Here is a 13,649-nt window from a genome sequence, read left to right as displayed (position 1 = left end):
CTGTTTAGGGGCTTCCCTGTTGGCACAGTGGTTGAGAGTCCACCTGCTGATGCAGGGGACACGGGTTCGTGCCCCGGTCCGGGAAGATCCCACATGCCATGGAGCGGCTGGGCCCGTGAGCCATGGCCGCTGAGCCTGCGCGTCCGGAGCCTGTGCTCTGCAACGGGAGAGGCCACAACAGTGAGATGCCTGCATACCGCAAAAAAAAAGGGAGCTGTTTAAAGAGACCATTGTGTCTCTTAATTAAGCCAGCTGCTTGGGACCTATTGGGAGATGAAAGTTCCATTGAATGCCTTTCGCAAGAGCCCAACATTGTGTGTTTTGAGAAGTGAAATGTATGCCTTGGTCACTACTAGTAATGTCTTAAACTCTGAAGGGAATAAGGATTGTCCTGGTGAGTCCTTGTGTATGTAGAGACGAGTGACTTTGATTTATATTTGAGTATCTGTAAGGCAAGAGATTCCCAGATTTCTTTACCCTTAAAGGGACAACTCTTAGGCAATGGCCCAAGAGTTTGTAAAAATGTGCAGATGGAACCATTTGTTTGTCAGAACATTTGTGCAGAGATGACTTCCTAAAGTTTGACCACTTGTTCTGATCCTTGGATCCTGTCCTTTATGGGGGACATCCTAGTTAAGGAATGGAAAGCAGCAACATTCCACTTAGCTCCATCACCTATGATGGTGGCAGTGCTATTCATAAAGTCTGTGGGCTCACATTGCTGTTTACTTAGTTAAATCCCAGGAGGATTCCTAGTCAAGGGCTCTGAGGGAGGGGTGACCTCCTCTAGCACCATGGCATCTGGCAAGGGACTAAGGACAGGGAAGACCACTCCCTCCTGTAGGTGGAACATTCCAGAGGGCTCAGGCTTGGCTGAGCCTATGGGATGTACCTGTGCTGAGTTTGTGGGGGTGCTGCCTCCATGATCCAAGGCATAGTAGGCATCTGGGTTCAGAGAGTCCCAGGCTTAGGGTCTTTGAAAGCCTTTATCTCCAAGAGATCTTAGTATATAGCCAGCAGTTGTCACTCTAGTGGTGTATAGCATAGGGCCAAAAGGGGCACTTTCTTGCATCTTAAGCCTGTAGGCACCTGGTGGCCATCAGAGGGGGTTCAGAGGCATGAGAGGAGGTTGCTGCAGCCTCTGCAGAGGAGTCTCTGAGGGCACTAACAGGAGTGACTGCTGATTTTAATTTGAACAGATTCTGGAGCCTTTTATTGGCAGGGTTCCTTTCCAAGGTGGGATGATTTGTAAGTAACGGCATCAGTGAGATTAACTAAAATTTGTAAGTAAGGAATATGTTGCTTCCAGACCCAAATACGACTGAAAGACATTATGGGTGCTGAGAGATTTTACTGTAGTTTCTTGACAGTGTCAGGCATAGAGTTGCCCTGTTTTACCAATACTTTGCAGGAATTTAATGAAGGTGTCAGGGCTTTGCATTATGTGTGAGGCAGTGGCCTATGTCTTTTTTTGTGAGCTCTTTTGTGAATATTTTTATGTCCTTAATGAGCATGTTAAATGAATCTCCTCAGAGGAGGACGTCGTCCATATAATGTCATACCTGTGCTCCTGGAAAAAGGTGGATGCAGTTAAGACTATGTATAATGGCAAGGCTACTGAGGTATCCGTGGGTAGCCTGGCAAAGGTACATTGTGTTAGACCTTGATAAGAGAGGTATTTAGGGTGTGGGTTTAGCAAACTTCCTGTGAAGAGGAATTGAGAGTTTTTAGCCATGACATCAACACTGGGTCAAGACAGTACTTGTGAAATATTTTATCACAGGCTCGTACCTCATGCCACACACAAAAATTTACTCAAAATGCACCATCGACCTAAATGTAAGAGTATAAGCAGCCAAAGGGGAAAAAAATACATAAATTGGATTTCCTCAAAATTAAAAACTTTCAAGCTTCAAGGGACACCACCAAGAAAGTGAAGATACAGCCCACAAAGTGGGACCCGAAATTTGAAAATCACAAGTTCAGGAAGGGAATTGTATTTTGGAATATATGAGGAATTATTACAACTGAAATAAACAGACAAATAACCAAAATTTTTTTATTCCTTTTTCCTTTTGGCCACGCCACGACACATTCCCCAACCAGGGATCGAACCCATGTCCCCTGCAGTGGAAGCACGGAGTCTGAACCACTTGGACCTCCAGGGAAGTACCACCAAATTTTTTAAATGAACAAAGAATTGGAATATACATTTCTCCAAAGAAAATACACAAATGACAAATAAGCACATAAAGATGTTCAACATCATTGTGGAAATGCAAATCAAAATCATGACATACCACTTCAGACCCACTAGAATGAATTTAATGCAAAAGATGGCGAAGATGTGGAAAAAATGGAACTTTGATATATTGGTGGAACTGTAAGATGATGCAGCTGCTTTGAAAAAGAGTTGGCAGTTCCTCAAAAAGGTAAACATGGAGTTACCATATGATCCAGCAATTCTATTCCTAGGTGTTTATATCTAAGAGAAATGAAACATATGTCCACACAAAAACATGTACATGAATGTTCTTAGTAGCATTATTCTTAGTAACAATAAGTGAAAACAATGCAAATGTCCATCAACTGATGAATGGGAAAAATGTGGTGTATCCATACAATGGAACATTATTTAGCAATATGTATAAAGGCAAAGGTACTAATCTATGCTGCAGCATATGCTAACCTTGAAACATTATGCTATGTGAGAGAAGCCCATCACAAAGACCACATATTGTATGATTACATTTATATGAAATGACTAGAATAAGCATATGTGTAGATATAAAGAGTGGATTAGCAGTTGCCAGGGTCTGAGGGAACAAGAGTGGGAAGTGACTGCTAAGGGGTATGGGGTTTTGGATAATGAGAATATTCTAAAATTAGATGGTTGTGCATCTCTGTGAGTATACTAAAAACCACTCAGTTGCATTTTTAAAAGGATGAATTTATGGAATGTTGAGTTATATGTCAGTGAAGCTGTTACGAAAAGAAAGAAGTATAAGGAAGATTCTATAGCCAGTGGGGGCAGAGAGTGGTTAAATTCACAGACCTGTTTGCTGATCACGTAAGTGTTAATTGTATAAAGAATCTAGCGCATAGTATGTGCTCTATGGAAATTATTTGTTGTACAGTCACTTTCTCAAGTCATCCCCAACCTTACATTTAGAGGCAGAATGATGTTCAGCAGGATAACAAGGGAGTGCTGCCTCCAGAATTCCTGAGTTCAGCTGAGGCCATGATTGGATGCAACAGGCAGCCTTCTTCTTATTTTGTTCTTAATTTTTTGGCAATGCCACGTGGCATGCGGGATCTTAGTTCCCCAACCAGGGATTGAACCTGCGCCCCCTGCAGTGGAAGCGAGGAGTCTTAACCACTGGACCGCCAGGGAAGTCCCCAGGCAGTTTTCTGTTAAAGGATGTTTTGGGGAATTCCCTGGCGGTCCAGTGGTTAGGACTCTGTGCTTTCACTGCCGAGGGCCCAGGTTCAGTCCCTGGTTGGGGAACTAAGATACCACAAGCCATGCAGCCAAAAAATAAATTAATTAAATAAAACTTTAAAAAATTAATTAAAAACAAAAAGAATGCTTTGGATTTGTTCCTTGGTTACTTGATGAGTCTAGTGTGACTTCGTGTGGCCTGGATGAAGCCTACAATTTGTTCTCAAAATGCTTCTTGCACCTTGGAATGTGAGAACGAGCCAGGGAGGCACCCTGAGCTATTTATATTTAGTGTGTTGAGTCTGGGGGAAAAAGGCAGATCTTAGTTGTGGGAAGTGTTTGTTCCAAGATTTGGCCTACATGGATACAGAGCACTTCTAGGCCTGAGGGCCCCATCAATGTCCTTGAAGCAGGTATGACTTGGATACATTTTGGATCAGAGGCCCCTAGTCTGAAAATATTAACCACTCAGGACAGGTCAGAGAACCCTACGAACATCATAGGAATTGGGTACTGCTTTAGCATAAATTAATTTTTCTGTATCTATGTTTTTTGGGATTGGGGAAGGGATTTGATTGTTTATATTTCTGCAAATCTCAGTATATATATTGGGGCATGGAAGGGACCAGGTGCCATGAAAAGGGAAGGAAATATTTATCTTAACTTAGTCATTTAGAAGGAAGCCTATTCTCATAGTTTCCTTTTTCTTTCCTGACTCTGTATTCTCAGGACTCAGCACTTCTCCAGAGGAGGACTAATAATTTTCCCTTCTAAGCCATGCCCCATGTGAGTTGGTGTTTTTTCTTCTCCTCATCAAATAGTCATTGTTTTCTAGGATATGAATGCTCAATATTCTTATCTCCAGATTTTCTGCCTCACTAAGCCCCACCCCTCTCTTCTCTAGCCATATTTAGGGATCCATTCTGCAAATCAGGAAATGTATTAAGGAAAGAGTAGAACCTCTTGTGTCAGAATGTGGTTTAATGAGGTGGGACTACACATGCAAAATTCATTCTTTCTCACTGACCTCCATTTTCTGGTTGATGGGATAGAAAATTGCTGTTTATCTCAGAATGTGGTGAAATCTTTGGTCTGTGAGGCTTTTAAGATTGGAAATGTGATCAAATGTAGGATTGAGAACAGAGAGAGAGCATGTCATGTCAGTACCTCAGAGGCGAATACCAGTGACAAGGTCCATTTCAAATTTGAATAGAATGTGTAAGTCAGGGGCCACATCTGTGTGAGTTTAGCTCATCTTTCATTGGTTTTCTGTTGCTCAGAATAAGCAAAGTGTACAGTGAGCAATGATGAGTGGTAAAATGATCATCCAGAGGGTTAGATATTTGCGAATTTTAGAAACAGAGCTGATGTTAGAGAAGGAAAACAAACTAAATACTGGAAAATAAGAAAATGATTACAGGGAATTCCCTGGTGGTCCAGTGGTTAGGACTCTGTGCTTTCACTGCCAAGGGCTGGGGTTCAATCCCTGGTGGGGGCACTAAGATCCCACAAGCTGCGCTGTGCAGCAAAAAAAAAAAAAAAAGAAAAAGATTATAATTATAATATGGAATATTATATACCTTATAAAAATGATGTCTATGAAAGGATTTGCCAGGACAAGGAAGAATATTATTGCTAAGTTATTCTGAGACTTGAGTTGGAAATAAATTCTTAAATTATATAGAAATCTTATTTTCTAAAATAAACATTTTTTTTTTTTTGTGTGTGGTACGCGGGCCTCTTACTGCTGTGGCCTCTCCCATTGTGGAGCACAGGCTCCGGACGCGCAGGCTCAGCGGCCATGGCTTACGGGCCCAGCTGCTCCACGGCATGTGGGATCTTCCCGGACCAGGGCACGAACTCGCGTCCCCTGCATCGGCAGGCAGACTCCGCAACCACTGCGCCACCAGGGAAGCCCTAAGATAAACATTTTAAAAGATATTTGGAATGGGCCCATCAGTTTTGTTTTTTTCTCTTTTTTCTCCCTCCCTTCCTCCTCCCATCCTCTCTTTCTTCCCTCCCTTCCTTCCTTCCTTTTTCTTATTTTCAATTCTTTAAAGGGAAGAGGGGAGGAAGGAATTTGCAACTTATTTGAGAATTTGCATATGTTATGTGCTTGCACACAGTATTTCATTTAATCAGAGAACTCCACTTACCTGGCTTTTGTTCATTCTTGTAACTGTTCACAAAAAGCTATGACAGAGTAATAGGAATGTTTAGAAACTATTTAGGTGCTCTGCATTTATCACACTCTCTTCCTTTCTGTTACTTAGCCATATTGCAAGCTTCCAGCTTCAACATATTTCTGTTTTGGCCACTTTATGTAATACTTTTCTTCTCTCATTACTTCTAAAAAATATTTCTTTACTTACCATTAACCGTGGGTTGTCATTTCAGAGTTTGGTGTCATTCAAGGATGTGGCCATAGACTTCTCACAGGAAGAGTGGGAGTGCCTGGACTTGCAACAGAAGGATTTGTACAGAGACGTGATGTTGGAGAACTACAGCAACCTGGTCTCACTGGGTAATTTTGTCTGTTCCTAATAATTCAGCTTCAGTCTTTGTGAAATTTAGAAAAGTTTCCAAGTGCCTAGCTGAATTTTAGACCCCTAGTCCCAAATAAATTTTTTGTGCTTTATAAACTTTGAAATGGACAGCTCCATTGGGCACTTTTATCTACTCTTTTCTTCAGATATCCTTTCTCTGAATCTTTCTGTAATTGACCTTCTTACTTGATGAACAGTGGACTCAATTTTAATTCTGGACAAACAGAGTGTAACCGTATCTATTTCCATTCTTATAAGCAGGATTTTCCATTTCTAAGCCAGATGTGCTCTCCTTATTGGAGCAAGGGAAGGACCCTTGGAAGGTTGTACGGGATGTGACAAGAGGTCTGAGCCCAGGTGAGTAAGAGATGATCAGGCAAAGGGAGGCTGTTGTTAAATTCCTTCATAAGTTGGCCACACCTTTGAATTATTAGCTCCAAAGTTCTCCTCACAGACCCAACCAAGGCCTTTTACTCCTAGGCCTGTAGAGTAAAATCCTGAGCCCTGGAGGACAAAACTGTTTTAGCATCAGTTACCTAAGGAATCCCCTTCTTTGCTCCATTTACCACTTCCCTTGTTTTCTTTCAGGTTCCCCTGTATTTTCAAACAGGGAATAGCCCTCCTTTTTCGGTGATAACCATTTTAACATTTTATATTTTTGACCCAGTGAAACCTGTATGAGTCTTTATACAACAAATATTTTTAAATACCCTTTATAAGTATTGAGAATATAACAGTAAACAAGAAAAATTCCGTATCCCCATTGATCTTTCCTAGCAGAAGAAATAGTAACAAATAAAAATATACAAAGAGTGATGAGTGTTATGAAGTAAAACAAAAAGCATAGAGAATCACAAAGTAATGGGGGGAGGTGTTCTTATAGAAAGAGTGGTTAAGGATGGCTCTCTGAGGAGCTCGCATTTGAGGGGAGACATGAATAGAGTAAGCCATGCAAATTCTGGGAGAAGAGCAGGTTTTTGTTTTTTAGGGTTTTTTGTTTGTTTTTTGGCCACCCTGCATGGCTTGTGGGATCTTAGTTCCCCAACCAGAGATCAAACCCAGGCCCTCGGTAGTGAAAGCTCAGAGTCCTAACCACTGGACTGCCAGGGAATTCCCAAGAAGAGCAGTTAAGGCGGAGGGACTAGCAGTTGCAGAGGAACTGAGGTAGCAGTGAGTTTGATCCTTTTGAGGATCAACAGATAAGTGTGGCTAGGGTGAGTCAGGGAGAACAGAAATAGAAGAAAATAATGTATCAATATAGATTCATCAGTTTTAACAAATGTACTGCAGCAATGCAAGATATTAAGTTATTACTGATCAGGGAACCTGGAGGGGAAGGAAAAGGGAGCATGTGGGAACTCTCTGGACTTAATTCAGTTTTTCTGTAAACCTAAAACTACTCTTAAGAAATAAAGTCTTAATTAAAAAACATAAGATAAACTATAGCATGGGTTCATAGCAATTCAATTCAGATTCTGAATTATAGGCTTTTTATTTAACCCTTTTTAAGATCTTACAGCTGCATCTATTTTCTCCCATGCCAGGAGTCCCAGTTATCAAGGACACTAAGAATGATGCAATTAGAATATCACATAATTACATATTTTATCCCACATTATACAAGAAGCCTCTAAAATAAGAAGATCAACACTACAACTAACAATATGATTACTCAAAACAGTTTGAGTTAATTGTTATCGCAGTTTTTTGTTCCCTTCATAGGGTATATCACAGACAAATTACTATGTTTGAAAGTTATTTGAAGTAGTTTCCTTGTATGGTTATGCCACCAATTGTAAATATTGGTTCTTTTTTTTTTCTTTCAATTTTTAAGCTGTGCTTTCTTGTAATTTAATTTTGTTTTATAATTATTTAATATATTTATATACCACCAAAGTCAAATCTACAAAACAAGTTATATTCAAAGAAATCTGACCTCTATTCCTGGCTCCTCCACCTGTTCCTTCCCTACCCTGTAACTATGGGGTTTATTCCTCTCCCTTTTTAAAATAAAAGCAAATGTGTATTATACATTTATACTTCCTCTACCTCCTCTCCTTCCTAAGATAAAAAAGAGCATAACTATACATACTTTTGTTGACATTTCTTTTTTTTTCTTAATTAATTAATTTATTTTTGGCTGCATTGGGTCTTCGCTGCTGTGTGTGGGCTTTCTCTAGTTGCGGTGAGTGGGGGCTACTCATTGCGGTGTGCGGGCCTCTTACTGCGGTGGCCTCTCTTACTGCTGAGCATGGGCTCTAGGCACACGGGCTTAGTTGCTCCATGGCATGTGGGATCCTCCTGGACCAGGGCTTGAACCCATGTCCCCTGCATTGGCAGGTGGATTCTTAACCACTGTGCCACCAGGGAAGCTCGACATTTCTTTTACAATTAATAGTGTATTTCAATCAGCACTTCATATTAATATAAAGAGATATTCCTTTTTAACTGCTTCATAGTACTCCATGATGTGGATATACCATGATTATTTCAACCAGCCACCTACTGATGGACAATTGGGTTATTAATCTTTTTCTGTAACAAATTATGCTTTATTGAAAACTTTCTGCATCAAAAATTTTGAAATTTGCTGGTACAATTAAAAAATTTTTTTTTATTGCTTTATTTTTTTGTTTGTTTTTTGGCCATGCCACACAGCATGTGGGATCTTGGTTCCCTGACGAGGGATCGAACCTGTGCCCCCTGCAGTGGAAGCGCAGAGTCTTAACCACTGGACCACCAGGGAAGTCCCGCTAGTGCAATTTTGAGATAGAGTTCACATAAGTATAGATATTTATACATATCTATTTTTTCCCAGCTTGTCCTTTTACTTTCCTTAATGTGTTTTTGACATGCTAACATTTTCTTTTGTTTTTTACTGTAACATGGTCATTTTTTAAAATTTTACTTCTTCTACATAGATAATTAATCCAACATCATTTTTTTTTTGGCCCCACCACACGGCATGTGGGATCTTAGTTCCCCGACCAGGGATTGAACCCTGCAGTGGAAGCATGGAGTCTTAACTACTGGATGTGGGAAGTCCCAATGTGGTCATTTTTATCAAGTTGTGATTTGGAAAAATTTCCCCATTCCTAAGTTATAGAAGAAGTCACCCAAGTTTTATTCTAGTTATTTCTGTGTTTTCATTTCTCTGAGTAAGCGTATCTGATCCATTTGGAATTTATCCTACTGTAAGCTCTAAGGTACTAATGCAATTTCATCTTTTTTTCTCTATGTTTATCCTTATGTCGTGTTTTTTTTTGTTTTTGTTTTTTTAAGGGAGAAGGAAGGTTTCATTATTTGCAGCAAGTAAGGAGAGCACTGGGGATCTTTCCCAAAGCGGTGTCTCCTATGTTTATCCTTATGTTTATCACTTTCATTTATTAAAAAAGAATCCATCTTTTCCCTACTTGTTTTAGCTGCTACTGTTACTGTATGCTAAATTTGCACTTATAATTGTGTCTATTTATGGATTTTTCTTTTCTGTTCCATTGGTTGCACTGATATCTTATGAGTATGATATTCAGTTTGAGTCCACCATTTCTATCTTAGAAGTTTCATTTTTCCAGGAATATGAAAATAGCATTTGTTTACTTGTTATCTTACAGACTGGGAATCCAGGTGTGAAACCAAGAAGCTATCATCAAAAAGAGAAATTTATGAACTAGAAGCATCTCAATGGGAGATAGTAGAACAACTTACAAGCAGTAAGTGTGAGTGCAAAAGTTTTCAAGATGATAAGGAATGCAGAGACCAGTTTGAAAGCCATTTAGGAAATAAAGAGGGACTTTTTAGGCAACTAGTAGTCTATGAAGAAATGCCTAATTTTAGTCAAACCACATCCCTTACGTTACAACAGAGAATTCATTCTACTGAGAAATTCTATGAATGTAAAGCGTGCAGAAAATATTTTATCCTTGGCTTTCAACAGACTGAACATCAGAAAAATCATTCTGATGAAAAATTCTATGAATGTAAAGAATGTGGAAAGGCCTTTATTTGGGACTCACAACTTACTTACCATCAGAGAGTTCATGTTGCTAAGAAACCCTATGAATGTAAGGAATGTAGAAAAGCTTTTATCTGTGCCTCGCAACTTATTTGTCATCAAAGAATTCATACTGGAGAGAAACCTTATGAATGTAAAGAGTGTGGGAAGGCCTTTATTCGTAGCTCTCATCTTACTCAGCATCAAATAATTCATACTGGTGAAAGACCCTATGAATGTAATGCATGTGGGAAGGCCTTTTTTCGTGGCTCACAACTTACTTACCATCAGAGAGTTCATACTGCAGAGAAACCCTATCAATGTAAGGAATGTGGAAAGGCCTTTATTCGTGGCTCTCAACTTACTGAACATCAGAGAATTCATACTGGTGAGAAACCCTATGAATGTAAGAAATGTGGGAAAGCCTTTAGTTATGGTTCACAGCTTACTCTACATTATAGACTCCATACTGGTGAAAAGCCTTATAAATGTAAAGATTGTGAGATGTCCTTTATTCGTGGCTCACAACTTACTGAACATCAGAGGATCCATACAGGTAAGAAACCACACGAATGTAAACAGTGTGGAAAGGCCTTTAACTATGGCTCACAGCTTATTCGACATCAGAGGATTCATACTGGCGAGAAACCATATGAATGTCAAGAATGTGGGAAATCATTTATTCGTGGCTCACAACTTACTGAACATCAAAAAATTCACACTGGTGAAAAACCCTTTGAATGTAAGGAATGTAGGAAAGCCTTTATTCGTGGCTCACATCTTACTCAGCATCAGAGAATTCATACTGGTGAAAAGCCCTATGAATGTAAAGAATGTGGAAAGGCCTTTATTTATGGCTCACAACTGTCTCAACATCAGAAAATTCATACAGGTGAGAATCCCTATGAATGTAAGCAGTGTGGGAAGATCTTCATTTGTGCCTCACAACTTAATCTACATCAGATTTTTCATACTGGTAGGAAACCATATGAATGTAAGGAATGTGGTAAGACTTTTATTCGTAGCTCACAGCTAACTTACCATCAGAGAGTTCATACTGGTGAGAAGCCCTATGAATGTAATGAATGTGGGAAGGCCTTTATTCGCGGTTCACATCTGACTCAGCATCAGAGAATTCATACTGGTGAGAAACCATACAAATGTAACGAATGTGGAAAGGCCTTTAATCGTGGATCACAACTTACTCAACATCAGAGAATTCATTCTGGTGAGAAGCCTTATAAATGTAATGCATGTGGTAAGGACTTTAGACGTCATTCACACCTTACTCAACATCAGAAACTTCATAATGGAGAAAAACTGTATGAAAAAATTAATTTAGTAAATCCTTTACCTGTTTGTCCATGACATTCACCTTTGGGATATCAGAAAATTCAGATTATGAATGTGAGAATCCTTTTTTACTTAAACTCATAAGTAACTCACCTTCAGAGCATTCACATTTAAGAAAGGCTAGATTAATATAAGTGCAGAATTACTTTCCATCATATTTCAATCCTAGTTAGACATTAGTGAATTCATATGAGAGCTCAACCCTAAAACGTAGGGTTCTCTTGTACAGTATCACCTGAGCTCCACCATTTAGTATGTGGGTGTTCCTTTGCAAAAGTTACTTAACCCGTGTTTGTTTTAGTTTCCATTAATATCACATATTTCATCATAGTGTTCTGCAATTTAAAGAAGTAAATACATATACCATAAAGCCTTAAAGCAATGTGTGCTACATAGTTAATGCTTAATAAATGTTAACTATTATTGTAAATGTTACTTTTATTTAGTGTTTTAATCATTACTTTTAATCTTACTTTACAGAATTCAAATGAGAAGGAAACTTTACAAATACAGTACATACGGTAAATCTTTCATCACTCTTACTAAGCCTCAGGTAAATCATTTTGGAACAAAACATTCTAATATTATTAATGTGAGGTTATACCTGATTCTGAATCAAAATTCTTACTAAAAGGAAACCCTAAGGGGAAAAAAGTGTTTTGCCCTTACAAATAAAGCTGCTTGTGAACATTTTTGTATAAATTTGTGCGTGAACATAAACTTCCATTTCTCTGGTCTAAAGTTTAAGAGAGTAGTTTCTGGGTTATATAGTAAATGAACGTTTCTCTTATAAGAAATGGACAAATCATTTTCCAAAGTGGCTTTTCCATTTTATATTCACACCAGGAACATGAGTGACAGTTTCTCTGTATCTCTACCAGCATTTGGTTTTTTCACCATTTTTTAATCTTAGCCATTCTGATAGGTATGTAATGATATCTCTTTGTGGTTATAATTTCCATTTCCCTAGGGGCTAATGATGGTGTGCTTATTTGCCATCCCTGTATCCATTGTGGTGAAATGACTGCTTCATTTTTGAATTGTATCTTTTTTTTTAACTGTTGGATTGTGAGAGAGTGCTTTCTTTATTCTAGATAATACTAGTCCTTTGTTTGATATGTAGTTTGCAAAAATTTTCCCCAGTGCGTAGCTTTTCATCCTTTTAGCAGGGTTTTTTGAAAAGCAAAACTTTTTAATTTTGATAAGGTCTAGCTTATTACTTTTTCCTTTTACGGATTTAGCTTTTGGTGTTAAATCTAAGGACTTGGGCTTCCCTGGTGGCGCAGTGGTTGAGAGTCCGCCTGCTGATGCAGGGGACATGGGTTCATGCCCTGGTCCGGGAAGATCCCACATGCCGCGGAGTGGCTGGGCCCGTGAGCCATGGCCGCTGAGCCTGCACGTCCGGAGCCTGTGCTCCGCAGTGGGAGAGGCCACAACAGTGAGAGGCCCGCGTACGGTAAAAAACAGAAAACAAAAAAAACATATATATATATATATATATATGGACTCCTTTTCTAGCTCCAGATCCCAAAGATATTCTCCTACATTTTTGCCTGAAGTTTTCATGGTTTTATGTTTTGCATTTAAGTCTGTTATCCATTTTGAGTTAATATTTGCATACATTATAAACTTTAGCTTCATGTTATTTCTTTGTTTTTGTTGCCTTATGGGTGTCCAGTTGTTCTAGTACCATTTGTTGAAAAGACTACCTTCAATAAATTGATTTTGTGCCTTTATATTTGTGTATGTCTATTTCTGTATTTTCTCTGCACACGTCTGAGTGTGCCTATCCCTCTGCCAGTACCACCCTGTCTTGGTTACTGTCACTCTATAGGATTTCTTAATATTGGGTAGAGTGATTCCTCCCACTTTACCTTTTTAAAATTGACTTAACTATTCTAGATCTTTTGCCATTTCATATAAATTCTAGAATAAAGTAACCTATATCTACAAAAAAAAGAGTTTGCTGAGTTGTAATAGAATTTCAATTGGGGGATAATTGACATCTTTACTCTCTGAGTCTTCCAATCCATGAACATGATATGTATCTTCATTTTTAGGTCTTTATTATGGGTTTAATTGTGTTCCCCAAAATATTCAAGTCCTAACTCTCAGTACCTGTGAATGTGACCTTATTTGGAAATACAGACTTTGCAGATGTAATCAAATTAAGGTGAGGTCATATTGGATTAGAGTAAGCACTACTCTAATGACTAGTATCCTTAAAAGAAGAGGGAAATATGGACACAGACACATAAGGAAAGCCATGTGAAATCAGAGGCAAAGTTGGAATGATGCATCTACAAGCCAAGGAACA

General features: G+C 38.9%; 1 protein-coding gene across 9 annotated transcripts in view; it reads left to right on the top strand.

The window, feature by feature from the left end:
- LOC101319162 (uncharacterized) overlaps positions 1-13,068 on the top strand; it is a 52,931-nt gene extending 39,863 nt beyond the window's left edge. For 6 of the 9 annotated variants that reach the window (XM_073796485.1, XM_073796489.1, XM_073796486.1 and 3 more), the window contains 5 exons: positions 2,107-2,432; positions 4,172-4,228; positions 5,840-5,966; positions 6,250-6,345; positions 9,600-13,068. In XM_073796485.1, the coding sequence (XP_073652586.1) occupies positions 4,220-4,228; positions 5,840-5,966; positions 6,250-6,345; positions 9,600-11,347 (1,980 nt within the window). In that variant the 5' untranslated portion in view covers positions 2,107-2,432; positions 4,172-4,219 and the 3' untranslated portion in view covers positions 11,348-13,068. The remainder of the gene's footprint in view (positions 1-2,106; positions 2,433-4,171; positions 4,229-5,839; positions 5,967-6,249; positions 6,346-9,599) is intronic. The other 3 variants (XM_033844257.2, XM_033844255.2, XM_073796493.1) reach the window with 3 other exon arrangements.
- Positions 13,069-13,649: the final 581 nt, after the last annotated feature.

The sequence above is a fragment of the Tursiops truncatus genome, chromosome 19 (genome assembly GCF_011762595.2).
Source record: "Tursiops truncatus isolate mTurTru1 chromosome 19, mTurTru1.mat.Y, whole genome shotgun sequence".
Taxonomy (NCBI): domain Eukaryota; kingdom Metazoa; phylum Chordata; class Mammalia; order Artiodactyla; family Delphinidae; genus Tursiops; species Tursiops truncatus.
This window is presented reverse-complemented; position numbering and strand designations above follow the sequence as displayed.